This window comes from Sorex fumeus, unplaced genomic scaffold, assembly GCF_029834395.1.
Source record: "Sorex fumeus unplaced genomic scaffold, SorFum_2.1 ptg000072l, whole genome shotgun sequence".
In the NCBI taxonomy this organism is placed as follows: domain Eukaryota; kingdom Metazoa; phylum Chordata; class Mammalia; order Eulipotyphla; family Soricidae; genus Sorex; species Sorex fumeus.
The window spans coordinates 44,053,447-44,066,917 of NW_026606129.1; the positions used below are offsets into that span (position 1 = coordinate 44,053,447).

At 42.3% G+C, this 13,471-nt stretch overlaps 2 protein-coding genes across 2 annotated transcripts in view; one reads left to right on the top strand and one right to left on the bottom strand.

Annotated features, from left to right (window-relative positions):
* Positions 1–13,471, bottom strand: part of ULK4 (unc-51 like kinase 4) — a 583,905-nt gene that overhangs the window by 531,044 nt on the left and 39,390 nt on the right. Inside the window, exons 13-16 of the mRNA XM_056128948.1 lie at positions 7,364–7,468; positions 3,967–4,027; positions 3,105–3,286; positions 1,554–1,600 (exon numbers count right to left, since the gene is read on the bottom strand). Coding sequence (XP_055984923.1) covers positions 1,554–1,600; positions 3,105–3,286; positions 3,967–4,027; positions 7,364–7,468 — 395 coding nt within the window. The remainder of the gene's footprint in view (positions 1–1,553; positions 1,601–3,104; positions 3,287–3,966; positions 4,028–7,363; positions 7,469–13,471) is intronic.
* The window catches only part of TRAK1 (trafficking kinesin protein 1), a 307,958-nt gene that overhangs the window by 22,268 nt on the left and 272,219 nt on the right, over positions 1–13,471 (top strand). The gene's annotated exons all lie outside the window — the stretch shown is intronic.

Genomic DNA, 13,471 nt, shown 5'->3' on the forward strand with positions numbered 1-13,471 from the left:
TGGGGGCCACACCCTGCAGTGCTCAGGACTTACCCTGGCTCTGTGTTCAGGGATTTCTCCTTGCAGTGCTTGGGGAACCATAGACAGTGCCAAGGATCAAACTGGAGTCATTGTGTGTAAGGCAAGCACTTTAACCTCTATACTGTGTCTCCAGAAAAATCTTATAATGCTCTATTTTCCCATGGAAGCGTAATATTATAAACCACAAAGAATGAAAGATCAAAAAATAATAAAGGCATTTTGTGAATATCCATTCCCCGCCCCCCACCCCCAATTTACCGGCAGGGAAGAATAACAACTCCTTTACCACTAACAACCACATTTCACACATTCCTTCATGTTCATGTTTCATGTACTTTTCCAAAAATAAAGGGGTTAACAAGTTTAAGAGCAATAACTCCACACACCCAACATATACTAAGTATCACCAAGAATAAAGCACTAAGCAAGGCATTTCATATACTTGTCTCAGCCGAGGGTTAACTTACCAAATATCAATATCGTTGATGCATTATTCCACTTTACAAAGAAACTGAGGTTGAGCGGTTAAAGCAATTTGTCATAGTGGCAAATTATCATACTTCAGTCTGTCTGAATTTTAAGCCCATGCAATCTCAATATCACACATAGACTACTCAGGGCACTGAGGCACACAAAAAGGTCATTAAACCAATTTCCTCTGGGCAACCACAGTCAAAAGCCTTCTGACACCTTTATTGATGAACTTTTTGCCATGGCATGTTGAAACACCATGTTGCTCCATAAGACTTGGCATGATGCTCCAATAAGTACCAGGGGACTTGGAGAGACAGTATAGGGGTGAGACACTTGCCTTGTAAGCAGTCGATTCTGGTTCGATCCCTTAAACTATGTATGTCCCCTAAGCACTGCCAGGAATAATCTCTGAGCACAGAGCCAGGAGTAAGTCCTGAGTACTACCAAGTGTAGATAGAAACAGAAAGGAAGTCCCAAGGCCAGGGAGATGGTTCAAAGGACTGAGCACACACACACTTCGTATGCAGGAAGCCCAGGTTAGGTCCCTTGCACCACAAGGCTCCCTAACCACCACCAGGAGCAAGGCACCTGAAATAGATCCTAAGCACCCCTAGGTATGGCCCAAAAACAAAGCCAAAAAAGTGAAAAAAAGAATGCTTCCTGCCATCAGAAGTTTGCGGATCATAATTTCAACAGAACTTAAATAATGTCAAAGAGACAGTGAGTGGCAAGGAAAAACTTCCCAGGAAGTAGAACTCAATTGTAACACAAGAAATTAAAAGCATTTGATTTAAAAAAAATCTATAAGAGTAACAGTTAATAGAATTTCCAGATGTTGTTTATATAACCCTGGAATTATGTTTATATCGGGATCAAAACTGTTTTTTGAGACAGTTTTAAATTACATAATCAGAATACCTATAGAAACTCTATGATTCTGAGTATCAAATTTCCAAATATAACTTATAAGTGCTGACTGTGCTTTTGATATGCATGGTACAATTCAACTAAATCATAATTAACAAAGAATAACTTATTAAATCTTAAATGTTACTTACATATCCCAGTTTGGAGCTATTCGTAAGTGCTGGATTAGCAACTGGAACTAGAATAAAAAATTTAAGAAGTACAATTTACTCATATGGGTTTTTTTGTTTGTTTTTTACAATAAAGAGAGTGATCTCCAAGTTAACAAGTGAAAGTATATAAAATTGAAATGTGAGTCCTGCACAAGAGAGGTCTACAAATATGCAGAGAAACTGAATATATAAATAAGATTAAAAAATTAAAACCAAGGGCAAGAGAACTAGCTCAATGGGCTGGTTATATGCTCTGCATGAAAGAGGCCTAAGTTCAATCCCCAGCACCACGTGACCCCCTGAGTTCTACCCAGAGAGCCCTTCCCTGAACTTAGTGCCATGCCAGGAATAGCTCATGGTAAATATCTTTTTTCAGAAAAGAAAACAAAGAACTTTCAGTTTCTCCTACTCCATTTCCTAAATGTGCCCATCCCCCATCCCCCCAACACAAACCAAGCACCAAATACCAAATAAATAACCTTAACAGTATCCTAAGAGCAAATGAACTGAAATCCTTTCAAGCCAGCTTTCAAATGAGGACCCACTGTGAAAAATGCCCCAAGCTATAGGAAATCCTAAATCCTATCTGAGGATGACCACACCATCTGGCAAATACCATGGTTTTCCTGATGAACCCAGATGGTCCGAGAAACAATTACCGCAGGGACCTGCTCAGAACCTCAAGGTCTTCCCTGAGCATTGCCTCAGACAGAAACCTGGGCTTTTCCAGGCAGTTCCAGCAAAGGCATTCCTGTTCCACCAGGGCAATTCACTCGATGGCTAATGCAAAGGAGTCTGTCTCAGGCTTTCATATGTGAGAAAATACTTTATATACTAGGGCATCAAAATACTTTAAATACCTGTCTATGAGATCTCCAAGCCCGCTTGGATAGGAACTGGGCCTTTCCCCGCCAGCTCCCCAGTTTTCCAATAGCTTGACAGAAACACCCACAAACTGCCCCCTAGCGCCATATAATCTCATCAACGGCCAAGATTCAGAGACTCTGAAATAAAACTTCCAGAAGAGAGCGACCTAGGCCTTACCCATGAGTGAATCTGCTCTATAATCTAAATTTCAGAATGCCTAGAGCAACCACTCATACTCTAGCCCACTGATGTACCAAAAGTAGCACACATTTGTTTGGGTTTAACATACATGCTTGTAAATCTCTTATACAAGAACTTATTTGGCTCTGGGATGAAACACAACAATCTTCACACACTTTGCTCTTATGGTGATGGGAAGGTGCACCATGGTGGGATTGGTATCTGAATATTAAATGCAATGAATTATTGTGAACACCTTTATAAAAATAAAATTGAAATAAATCCCTGTCTATGCAACTGCTAGGTGACCTCAGGCTCATCCCAGAACTTAATTTGGTTAGGCCAACGACCATGATAAATCACTTTTCAGTGCAATGAAGTTGCATGTTGCAACACTTATTTGAGTCTCTATCTGAGCGATAGGGTGTAGTGCCAATGCCAGGACCAGACAAGGAGTCTTTGCTTTGCCTCCTTACCACCTACCAGAGGGGAGTGCAGGAGGCGGGTGGCGAGCTCCTTGTGCCCAGACACCACACACAGATAGCAGAGCAGGTTGAGCTTGGCACGCGAGGCTGACAGGCTCTTCTCAGTGGAGTCGATCTGGGAGCACACTTGTTGCAAAAAGTCATTCCAGTCTTGGTCTTTTAGAAATACTAATTTATCCACTAGAGATGGGGGGAAATAATAAATAAGCATGAGAATCCGCTTATGCTGAGAGCTTTTCAAGAGAATGAAATGGAGTACAGAATCACAACAGAAGGATGAGGGCAAAGAAAAAAGGTGACTTCGCAATGCCACACCCCAAAGTACCCCAATATGTAATTCTCACACTTTTATTTCTCTTTCATTGAATAATACTTTTATTTACTCTCCTCTATGTCCATCTCTTCTGCCTGAAGATATTTTTTAACTGTGTCGATAGTAACCCCCAGTACCAATAGAGGTGGCCCCCTCAAAAAAAAATGAATCCTCTGCGCCTGTTCTTAACTGCCCTATCCCTCAAGTAGAATCTCAATTCTTTGTGGTCTCCAATCCCCTGCACGGAAAGGCACCACAAAAATTGGAAATTCAACTGGCTCTGCAACGGGAAGGGCAGGAGAGTCACCCATTCAACAGGAAAACTCACCCATCTCCACAGGAAATTTCCTACCCACAGGAGTATACAGCAGACAGAAACAAAGTATAGACTGTTTATAATTCACATAACACTGTCCCAAAAACAGAGCCAGCTGGCAACAAAACAAGAATTTAGCTATTCACAAACAAAGTATTTCATTTATGATTAAATTTTCGATTTGTATCCACAAAGTGTTCACATATTTCATTATGGTCTTTATAATCCTACCTGAATGCAATGGTAGATGCAATATTTTCTGATCAAATTTAATTGGTGGTTGCTTCATTATCTGTAATTTAAAAAAAAATTTAAGTTGTAATATTTTTGAGGCAGTTTCTATCTGAAAAGAACCTTCTAAGTCTAAAATTAGATCGAAATAAAAAGGTGTTTTTTAAGCCTCCATCAAATAAGGCTCCCCAGAAACAAATAAGCATGGTTACAATAAGATAGATAGAGAGAATATGGAAAAAAATATTTCAAATTATTCCTGAAGATCCAGTAGGAAAATACCCTACTATAAATCAAAGAGCATTATATACAGTGACCCTGCTGGGCCACTGAAACTGTGAAAAACATTAGTTTCTTAATGAAAAAAACAGCTGGGATATCTATATTAAATCTTGTCTATCCGGTAAGTAAACATGGATCCAAGATCTCATTTGATCTAACCTGCAGAAACATCCCCCAATAAATGGAAACAGTTATCAACACAGAAAGAGACCTTTTTGAATGCTAGAAAGTTAAAATACAAAATCAATAGTGGAAAACGACTGTGCCAGAGACTGAAAAAAAGCACAAGGACTAAGGAATAAAAGTTTAAAGGAGAGCACTTGTTAGCCACTGGCAACACAGTATTACATTCCCAAGTCATGAAGCCACAGAAATCACCTGGGTCAGAAGCCTGTTGTAAACCACGTCTCTGAAGCTCCACACGGCCCCCACCATCCATCCTAGGGCACTGACACATTCACAAGGTATGGTCTTGTACGCCAGCGGGTATTAGAAACCCCATCCTTTTCCTCACAGATCTACTTCTTATCATCTCTCCTTCCCCTGGGCCCTAGTCCTGCCTCCCAATCTGAAAAGATGTTTCTCGGACATTGTGTATTTGATGTTGGACCAGGTCCAGCCACAGACAGGTGCCTGGAGGGAATGGGGCTGGAGGAAGAGCAAACAACGGACTCTCTGAGCGGTCCCAGAGCTTATCGTGCCCAAGGACTCCTCTGGCCCCAGAGTCATGCCAACACCAGGCCCTCTGAAAAGATCCCTGAAGCTTATCAGACTCTTTCTTCCCACCGACCCACTTCCCACAATTTTCTGCTAACTCATTTCCCTACCAGCCTTTAAGCCATACACACCACGAACTCCAGCCTGAGAGCAGGAAGGCTGGGGGAACAAGCCCACCATCTTCTCAGGTTGCTAGTACTTGCAGAAGCCCTCCCATCCCAACCTCCCCACACACACACTGACTCTTGTCTCTCATCCTTCACACACCAAGCACCCAAACTTGGGATTGGTTACAGATCTGGGCAACCCAGAAGGGACCAGCCATGCACCCCAGGGAGTTCAAGCCTCCCTGTTTGCAGCAATCAGAGCAGCTGACCGAAGCAGTGCACCAGGCTACTGGGAGTGGTCACGGCCACCACACGGGCACCAGCCTCTCAAAGCTCCGTGACCCTGATCATGGGGGAAAGTTAGAGGACTCACAGCAACTGCTAAGACATCATGTATTAGGGGGGAAGGGGGCTTGCCCTGTCCTTCCCCTCATGGTACCAGCTGCCCTAAGTGCTATGTTTGAAGGGTCCAGTCAGCAGTGATCCTGGCGGAGAGCCAGAAGTAAGCCGTTCCGCACTGCTGCGTGTGCCCCCAGCACCACCTCCCCCGCCCCCAAATAATCATTAACAAATGAGTGAAATAGCTACATGGAAATTAATGAGCTATTAAGTATAAGTATGCTTTTTAAAAATGTTAAGTAATTTTATGTAATTAAAGTACATGATTTACAAAATTATTCAAAGCTGAGTCTTAGACAACTATCAATTGCTAACACCAATCCTACCACCCGTCTCAACTTCCGTCTGCCACTGTTTCCAAGTTCCCTGCTGCCCCACACTCCCTCCCCAACCTACCACCTTCACGGGCACATTTTAACGTTTGGTATCACTGTATCACTGTCATACTGTTGTTCATCAATTTCCTCGAGCAGGCACCAGTAATGTCTCCTTCGCCCTAGCCCTGAGATTTTAGAAAGTGCCACATTTGAGGCTCTTTCAGGGTCAGGAGAATATGACCCATCATTGTTACTGGCTTTTGGCATACCGAATACACCACAGGGAGTTTGCTAGACTCTGCCGTGTGGGCAGGATACTTTTGGTAGCCTGCCAGGTTTTCCAGAATAACAACTAGATAATAAGATGTCACACGGCCGTGAATGCGGCCACACACAACCGGGAGCTGGGTTTTATAGTCTCCGGGTCTTGGCGGTTGATGGGATTACACGGCACTAGGGGCAGTTGGTGGATATAACACCTACATACTGGAAGATGGGAGATCTGGGTGGAGGAGGCCCAGTCCCAATCCAAGCAGGCTTGAAGATCTACGCCCCAGGTCCCGCACATCTGGGTTTCTCTGCCAGTTCCTTCATGCGTGAGGCTCATCCAAACATGTGGAGAGTGGTCTTAAGCATGGCTGTGACTGGAACCTGAGGTCTTCGGCTACCAGGGCTCTGCTCGAGGTGGGGAGGGAAACTCAACGCACCCTCCTCCAAGGGGCCCCGGTGAGAACAGCCAGGCGCAGAGGCAGGATACTCTGCCTAACGTTTAGTGGTTGTAGTATTTCCAGTGTTGTTGAGCCTCTCCCACATTACCATGTACCCAAGACCCCTGATCCCTTCTTCCCCATCACTCCTTTTCTTAACTTCTTCCTTCCCAACTAGATTTCCTTTCTGTCTCTGTCCTTCTCCCCATAGTCTGGGGTCAAGGGTGATCTAGACCAGAAGACAGCAGTCGTTCTTCAGCCCAGTGACTGATCTACAGGAGATGAAAGCAAAAAGGAAAGAAAACACAGCCTTTCCATGAAATAGAAGACACGGTAGGAAGAGAGGGTTACAGACAGGGTAGGAGTAGAAATGTCAACATGTGGGCAGGAGAGAGAGGCCTGGGTTTGATCCCCAAGAACACATGGTACCCTGAATGGGGCAGATACCCTGAGCATCACTGGGTGTGGCCAAAAAACAACTTTAACAAAACACACACACACACACACACACACACAACAAAGGAGAACAAATGTAGACAAGCAACATGAGTTGAACAAAATCAGGCAAGAGGCAATGACAAGCAGACAAGAGACAATGGCTAAGGGGCTTGATTTGCACAAAGCCAACCCGGGTTCAATTCCTGACACCCTATATGGCCATATCATCCTCCAAGTACTGCCAGGAGCGAGCCCTGAGCACAGCCAGATGTAGCCCAAAAACAAACCAAAACAAAAATGAATAAATAAATGCAGACAAGGGAAATAGGAAAGCAATGCGAGCCAAGAATCTAGGGAACCGGCCTGTCACCTAGTCTTTGGACCTCAGTGACATCAACAACTCAACCTGGGGTCAGCGCATCTTCCTCACCTTCGGATTGTCAATAATTGGGCTGACCACAAGATCCGAGTCTGTGTAGATAAGCTCTTTCATCTGGGACTCCAGTTCCTGCTGTGTCAGCTGGCCACCTGCAATCTGAAATGAGAACAAAATTAGGCCTTGTTTAAATGAATAATAATAATAAACGCTAAATTTTTGTAAATGTCTGGTGGTGTCGGGGTTGTAGCTCAGCACAAGTGTACTTGCCCTGCATATATGGAGCCACGGCTTCAATTCCCTACACTGCAAAAAGAAAGGAGGAAAAATAAAAGATAAAATAATGCCTGGGATTGCTCAAGAGAAAACAGATATCATCAAGGAAATTCTCTCTAATGAAAGAAAAACACACTGCTTTCAGGGGAAAAGTGAGTGGAAGGGAGTAAGTAGTGGGGAGAGCACTTAGTAGAGAATTATTACAAAAACCTGGGTAAAGAACATGGTGCCCCAGCCAAGGCAGGGCATAGAAAAAAAAAGCAGCTTTATCAGAACAAAGAGTTCAATCCCTTGGCACTACATAGAATTTTTTAAAAGAAGAAGAAATTAGAAAGGAGACAGTAGCAAGTTGTGTTGATAGCATATAAAAAGTGGAGACCTCATTCACTGCCAGTGATTATGTAAAATTATGCATCTGTTTTGGTAAATGGTTTTAAAGTTCCTTTTAAACCTGGAGTAATCATTTGATCCAGCAATTACACTCCTGCATATATAAAAGGAAACTAAGACCAAGTCCTACCCAAAACCAGAAACATTCACAGTCACATTATTCTTTACTTTTAAAATTTGAAATAATGTTTATTGAATCACCATGAGATACAAAGTTACAAAGTTCTTAATATTGGGTTTCGATAATAGAATGTCTCTGGAGAGTATCATGCTAAGCAAAATGAGTCAGAAAGAGAGGGACAGACATAGAAGGAACTGCACTCATTTGTGGAGTATAAAATAATATGAGACTGACACCCAAGGACAGTAGATACAAGAGCCAGGAATATTGCTCCATAGTTGGAAGCCTGTCTCATGAGTTGGGGGAGAAGGCAGCTGGAATAGAGAAGGGATCACTAAGACAATGGTGGTTGGAGGAATCGTTTGGGATGGGAGATGTGTGCTGAACGTAGATAAAGGACCAAAAGTGATAACCTCTCAGTATCAGTATTGCAAACCATAATGCCCAAAAGTAGAGAGAGAGTATAGGGGAAATTGTCTGCCATGGAGGCAGGGGGAAGGTTGGAAAGGCAGATTGGTGGGAGGGAGTATACTAGGGAGATTGGTGGTGAAGAATGTGCACTGGTGGAGGGATGGGTGATTGATCATTGTTTGATTGAAACTCAAACATGAAAGCTTGTAACTATATGTCACAGTGACTCAATAAAAAATAAATAAATGAATAAAATGTTAATGAATAAAATACCCATCCCTTCACCAGTGTATACATTTCCCACCACCAATGTCCCAGTTTCCCTCCTGCCACTGCCCTATCCCCCAACCCTGCCTGCTGCCTCTGCAGCAGACACTCTCCTCTCTCTCTCTCTCTCTCTCTCTCTCTCTCCCCCTCCCCCCACATTAGGGTTTACAATACAGGCACTGACAGGTTATTGTGTATAACCCTCTATCTACTTTCAGCACTCAGAAAACATAAGCAGAAACCTCCATGACATTGAAGCTAAAGGCATATTCAAAGATGAAACACCACTAACCAAAAAAGTTGAAGCAAAGAGAAACAAATGGGACTACATTAAACTAAGAAGCTTCTGTACCTCAAAAGAAATGGTTACCAAAATAAAAAGACAGCCCAAAGAATAGGAAAAAATATTTACCCAATACCTGCCTGATAATATCAAAGATATATATCAAAGATATATAAGGCACTCATAACTTTACAAGAAAAAACACCCAACCCCATCAAAAAATGGGGGAAGAAATGAACAGAAACTTCCTCAAAAAAGAAATACAAATGGTCAAAAGGCACATGAAAAAACGCTCCACATCACTAATCATCAGGGAGATGCAAATCAAAACAACAATGAGAGATCATCTCAGACCACAGAGACTGGCACACATCAAAAAGAACAAGAACGGCCCATCTCATCTTAATTCCAGGTCAGAACAGCTGCCGGCTCGCGACCCTGGGACCTCCATCTTTCCCTGCAGGACCCCAGGTGTCCCCCGTGATGCCTGAAGAGAAGCAGTTTTGAGCGTCTGCCCTGCCCTCTTCACTCCTGACCTGACGGCGGCGCCCATCTCATCCCAAACCCAGGGTTCTGTAGAGGCGTGGCCTCCTCAAAGTGGGCGAGGCCTCAAAAGTGGGCGTGGCTTAATTTCCAGCGGGCGGCCGCTAACGTGGCCGCAGGTTGTTTTCCCACGCTAAGGAACCTAGTACCCAAGGAATCTAGTAACCCAACCTACTCAGCAATATGAAGAAACAAAGAAAATCTCCAACACAAGGGGAGAACAATGAAAACAATCTAGACCATTCTGTCAATACAGCTCACCTAAGGGACCTCTCTGACATAGAATTCAGGTACGAAGTCATCAAGATGTTCGATCAACTCAATGAAACAGTCAGACAGACAGCCAGTAACACCACAGAAAAAATAGACAAATTACGAGAAGAAATGAGGGCAGAAATGTCACGATTAAAAGATTCCATAGATGAAATGAGAAATTCAGTTTCTTCTCTTAAAAATAGAATGACCGCAGCTGAAGAGAGAATCAGTGACCTGGAAGATCAGCTGCAACAAGCCAACACGCAACAACAAACACTGGCAAGGGACCTCAAAATGGCTCTACAGAGAATCAGAGTCCTAGCAGATGATTCCAAGAGGAACAATATTAGAATCATGGGATTACCTGAACCTCAGGGAAACAATCCCAACGAAAAAAACACCGTCAAACAAATCATTGCTGAAAACTTCCCAGAGCTGCATAATGCAGCCATTCAGGTTCAAGGAGCCCGAAGGGTGCCAGCTAAAAGAGACCCCAACAAAAACACTCCAAGACATATCATACTTAGAATGATCGATACTGCTGATAGAGACACAATACTGCAAGCAGCAAGAGCAAAGAAGGAAATCACATACAAAGGAGCATCCCTTAGATTCACAGCAGACCTATCAGAGGAAACCCTACAAGCCGAAGGCAGTGGCGAGATATAGTCAAAAAACTCATGGAAATGAATGCTTCCCCAAGAATACTCTACCCGGCTCAACTCTCCCTCAAAATCTAAGGAACAGTACATTATTTTATAGATAAACAGCAGCTCAGGAACTTCATAGACTCAAAACCAAACCTAAAGCAAGGCCTAAAGGGGCTACTATAAGAAAAGACAAACCCTACAACCACAACACACCCGCACAGAAACATGACACAAAACCCCATAACCATTCTCTCTCTCAATGTCAACGGTCTAAATTCACCAGTTAAGAGACACAGAGTGGCAAAATGGATACAGAGACAGAACCCAACATTCTGCTGCCTACAAGAAACTCACCTCAACAGCCAGAGCAAACACAGACTCAAAGTCAAAGGATGGAATACAATCCTGCAAGCAAACAACTCCCTCAAAAAAGCTGGGGTGGCCATACTAGTATCTGACAACATTAATTTCACCTTGAAAAAGATTAGAAGGGACAGTGAAGGCTATTTTCTCTTCATCAAGGGATACGTACAACAGGAAGAAATCACACTCTTAAATGTATACGCACCTAATGAGGGAACAGCTAAATATTTAAAACAACTGCTAACAGATTTTAAGGAGGACATCACTACCAACACAATAGTACTTGGAGACTTCAACATCGCCTTATCACCTCTGGATAGATCAACACGAACAAAACCCAGCAAGGAATTATTGACTTTGAAAGAAGTAATAGAAGAGAAAGGGCTTATGGACTTATACAGGGCTTTACACCCAAAAAGAAAGAATACACATTCTTCTCCAGTGCGCACGGAACATTTTCCAAAATAGACCATGTGCTAGGACACAAAACATACCTCAACAGAATCAAGAAGATAGAAATAGTATCAGCCATCTTTTCAGACCATGATGCACTGAGGATAGAAGTGAATCACACACAGACACGGAGAACCAAATCAAACACCTGGAAATTAAACAACTCGATGCTGAACAATGAGTGGGTCAGGAACGAAGTCAAGGATGAAATCAAAAGATACCTGGAAACAAATGAGAATGAAGACACAAACTACCAGAACTTATGGGATGCAGCGAAAGCTGTATTAAGGGGAAAATTTATAGCTCTGCAAGCCTATCTTAAGTCGATAGAAACGATGCACATAAACAATTTGACCTCACAGCTCAAGACCTTAGAAAAGGATCAACAGAAAGAGCCTAAATCAGGCAGAAGGAAAGAGATCATAAAACTTAGAGCAGAAATCAATGACATGGAAAACAAAGAAACAATCCGAAAGATCAATGAAACCAAGAGCTGGTTCTTCGAGAAAATAAATAAGATAGATAAACCACTAGCAACACTCACAAAGAAACAGAGAGAGAGAACCCTAATAAATCGAATCAGAAATAAGAATGGGGATATCACAACAGAAACTAAAGAAATTCAAGAGATCATCAGAGACTACTTTGAAAGTCTGTATGCCACGAAACACAAGAACCTGGAAGAAATGGATAAATTCCTGGATTCCTACCATCTCCCAAAGCTGAATCAAGAAGATATAGAGTACCTGAATAGACCTATTCACATCAAGGAAATTGAAACTGTAATCAAAAGTCTTCCCAAAAACAAAAGCCCAGGCCCAGACGGATTTACTAGCGAATTTTTCCAAACATTTAAAGAGGACCTATTGCCAATTCTTCTCAAGCTTTTCCAGGAAATTGAAAAAACAGAAACTCTCCCAAACAGCTTCTATGAAGCCCATATCTCTCTAATACCAAAAGGAAACAAAGACACCGCAAGAAAAGAAAACTACAGGTCAATATCCCTGATGAACACGGATGCGAAGATTCTCAACAAAATACTAGCCAATAGAATACAACAACTCATCAAAAAGATCATACATCATGACCAAGTGGGATTCATCCCAGGGATGCAAGGATGGTTCAACGTTCGGAAATCAATCAACATAATCCATCATATCAACAAAAGAAAAGATAAAAATCATATGATCATATCAATAGACGCAGAGAAAGCTTTTGACAAGATCCAGCACCCATTCATGATGAAAACCCTTGCCAAAATGGGGATAGAGGGGACTTTCCTCAATATAGTTAAAGCCATCTACCACAAACCTACAGCAAACATCATCCTCAATGGGGAAAAACTGAGACCCTTCCCCCTAAGGTCAGGGACGAGACAAGGATGCCCACTCTCTCCACTACTGTTCAATATAGTACTGGAAGTACTTGCAATAGCGATTAGGCAAGAAAAAGATATTAAGGGCATCCAGATAGGGAAAGAAGAAATTAAGCTCTCACTATTCGCAGATGACATGATACTATACTTAGAGAACCCTAAAACCTCTACCAAGAAACTCCTAGAAACAATAGGCTTGTATAGTAAAGTGGCAGGCTATAAAATCAATACCCAAAAATCCATGGCATTCCTATACGCAAATAGTGAAAGAGAAGCAAGTGACATCAAGAAAACAATCCCATTCACAATTGTGCCCCAGAAAATCAAGTATCTAGGAATCAGCTTAACTAAGGAAGTAAAGGACCTGTACAAGGAAAACTACAAAACGCTACTTCAGGAAATAAAAGAGGACACGAGGAAATGGAAAAATATCCCCTGTTCATGGATGGGGAGAATCAACATCATCAAAATGGCAATACCTCCCAAAGCACTGTACAAATTCAATGCAATCTCTATAAGGATACCCATGACATTCTTCAAAGAAATGGAGCAAACACTCCTGAAATTTATATGGAACAATAAGCCCCCACGAATAGCTAAAGCAATTCTTGGGAAAAAGAAAATGGGAGGAATCAACCTCCCTAACTTCAAACTCTACTACAAGGCAGTAATAATTAAAACAGCATGGTACTGGAACAAAAGCAGAGCTGCAGACCAATGGAACAGAGTTGAATATACTGACATTTCCTCCCAAACATATAATCATCTAATTTTT